Source organism: Octopus bimaculoides, chromosome 9 (assembly GCF_001194135.2).
Source record: "Octopus bimaculoides isolate UCB-OBI-ISO-001 chromosome 9, ASM119413v2, whole genome shotgun sequence".
In the NCBI taxonomy this organism is placed as follows: Eukaryota; Metazoa; Mollusca; class Cephalopoda; order Octopoda; family Octopodidae; genus Octopus; species Octopus bimaculoides.
Genome location: NC_068989.1, coordinates 31,156,583 through 31,159,657, shown reverse-complemented (window position 1 = coordinate 31,159,657; position 3,075 = coordinate 31,156,583). Strand labels below are relative to the sequence as shown.

General features: G+C 33.1%; 1 protein-coding gene across 4 annotated transcripts in view; it reads right to left on the bottom strand.

Annotated features, from left to right (window-relative positions):
• Window positions 1–3,075, bottom strand: part of LOC106872228 (reticulophagy regulator 3-like) — a 110,942-nt gene that overhangs the window by 38,159 nt on the left and 69,708 nt on the right. For all 4 annotated transcript variants that reach the window (XM_052970552.1, XM_052970551.1, XM_052970553.1 and 1 more), the window contains 2 exons: window positions 2,145–2,271; window positions 191–275 (listed from right to left, as the gene is read on the bottom strand). In XM_052970552.1, the coding sequence (XP_052826512.1) occupies window positions 191–275; window positions 2,145–2,271 (212 nt within the window). The remainder of the gene's footprint in view (window positions 1–190; window positions 276–2,144; window positions 2,272–3,075) is intronic.

The window sequence follows — 3,075 nt, the reverse complement described above, 5'->3', positions numbered from 1 at the left end:
CATAAGCAGCAAAAGATAAAAATACCACTCTTTGGTTACATTTATACATTTACTTGTATTTGTGTGTGAGTGTATGTATATATATATATATATATATATATATATATATATATATATATAAGCTTGTATGTTGTTCATTGTATGTGTTACATTGACAAAAGCAAATATAGATGCAATTATTTATACTTACCTATTATGTATGATATGATAATGCCTGGTACATAGCACCCTACTATTGCCAAGTTCATACATATATAAGTATTTGTTAGACAAAACTGAAAAAAAAATTAAATTAATGTATAATAGATGGTATGTCACACAAATTTACTTTTAAAACTGCTCTATTATTTTGTTTTGGCTAAGCTTAACATTCATGTTTTTTGCCCGGGAGAAATTAGACCCCACTCACCCTTTTTTTTCCTTTGCTTTTGAGTCTTCAGTTAATCATTCTCAGTAAAAATCAATGCAAAATCATCTCATGCAGGTGTAAGACTAAATACTTCACTGTAACTACTACAATAATCACAGTACAGTAGCTAGTTCTACATCAATAAGATTGTGCACACTTGAATATACTTAATATATCACTCCTTAGAAATTTACTACATAAAATGTATTTTATCAAATATTATAAAGTTAAGTATTAAAAAATGCTATTGATGCAATTAATAAATCTCAAAATGTGATATATAAAAAATCGAGTAAAACAAAGAAGTGGCATTCCTAGTTTTAAACATCGTAATGTTCAGAAATAATCAATTTGATAACTGGATAAGTTTAAATATTTACAGAAATCTATTATATAAAAGGTTGGATGGGCAAAACAACTGGGCACTTAACAGTTTGAAAGATATCTACCTTTATTTTTGGGCCCAATCTATCTAGCTAAAAATGAACATTTTGGCAGAATTCCACATCTATAACATGAGTTGAAAAATTACTTATTAAAAGAATATTCATGCTGTCAACAGACAAAATCTCCCACTAGGTGTGTTCAAAAGCTAAAAACAAGCAAAGTAAGATAACTCCAATAAAATTAACTAAGGTTATTTGAATTATCCTCTTTGGTTTCTTTTTTCTCTATCTCTTCTTCCATGTGTATGCACGCACGTGTGTGTGTGTGTGTGTATGTAACACACACACACACACACACATATATATATATATATATAGTGAAGTTTATATGCCAACAGAATGTGGCCGTCCTATGAAGGATGATGTTACTGTTGTTTTAGCCCCAGGAAAACATCTTTTCCAGCTAGCCATCAACACACAGTCGATGTGTGTCACTTAAAGAATATACAGTATTTGCGAGTGAAGAGAGATTTCATCACTAGCTAGTGGTTTTCTCACACTGAGGACAGGTAACCATCCAGAAACCTAGGCCTGTAAATATCATGTAAGGCTAGAGATAGGAGTGATGACCTCCCTTGCAAATGCTATACAGACACAAACTGTGTTGATGGCCAGCTGGAAAAGATGTTTGCCTGGGGCAAAAACAACAGTAACATTGTCCTTTATAGGATTGCCACATTCTGTTGGCATATAAACTTGACTATTCACTACTGTTACTGTATATCTCTCGCTCAGAGATTTAAAACAAATATATATATATATATATATATATATATATATATATATATATATATATATATATATATATATATATATATATATATATACACACACACACACACACACATGAAATGCAAGGAATTTTTTTGTCACTGTATGAATAATAAGTTTTTTTTAGCTTAGTATATTACTATGTGAAACCCTACTATGCATAATTAGTATGCAGAACAACTCCACTGAGGTACTGCCTGCAGCCACATTATTTACAATAAACTCCCCAAGCAGCACCAGCAGTACAACTTTAAATTAACAAGTTGCTCATTAGTTTGCAGTGGGAGTAAATTCAACTCCTGTTGTGAGTATAACTTAGCAAGGAATGGGAGTTGCCTCAGATATGCAACATGCGGATGATTTTTTAGTAGCAGGAAACACCCAATGGATTACTATAAAAGAAAATTTTGTATATGCAAGCTCGTTATATAATATTATATTCTAGATAACATCAAAATACTTAATTGTCATGTTTTCATTATATTTATCAATGTGAAACCAAGGATTTACAAACTCACACGCAATGGATGCTCTCTTCGAAAATTCAGCCATCGACGCAAAGTTGATTGTATACAGGACATAGATTGGTTAAAGTGCTGGCACAATTCAGGTACAGTGAGTAAGTGAGAATGGACAGAAACCTGACTGGATAAAGAAATGAACATTGATGAAAACATTTAAGTAGGACAAGCAATGGAAATTGCAGAAATTTTACTGAAATATACAGAACAAAACTGTCCAGAATACACACAAGAAATTTGTAGACAACCAAACTAAAAAGATGATGATATTTAGAATTCCAACATGAATGAATAACTCCAGTTACTTATAACTCCAACAGTTAGACCTCTAACTGTAAGATAGTTTTTCATTCATCCAAATCTGTAATGAAGATTAACAGCATCTTTAAATCCAGTGTTGTCTAATTTGATCAAAGGTAACAAACTTTATCATTGTAGATGGCTCTCTTCCAAAGTAGAGAAGAGCATATGATAGGAATGTAGTTATGTCCCTTACTGACAAAACTACCAATTTCAAGAGTTTGTAGGAAAGTAGTTATACACCATTAGGTGTATACCCGCTTCCGTACATTAAATTTCTTGAAGAAACAACGGAACGCAGATTCTGAACTATCAACACAACAATATTTATTTACAGAGGAAATAGGCAGCACTTCGCCCTTTGGTTTCTGAGACGCCGTCAATGATGTTGAGTGGTTATTTGTCTAGCTCCAGAGTTGGAATGTTGGAAAGAGCTGTCTCCAGAGTTGGAAGGTTGGAGAGAGGCTGCTTGTACGTGAAAAAGGGCGCGAAGCTTGGATATCGAACTCCACGCATGCACATGAGACTCTTCCTGTATTCCTTCCGGAACTAGTTCCTGCGCATGCGTGGATAAAACTCCGGACATTGAACATATAACAGTCGTCTGCTATTTAAGGCGTCACTACAA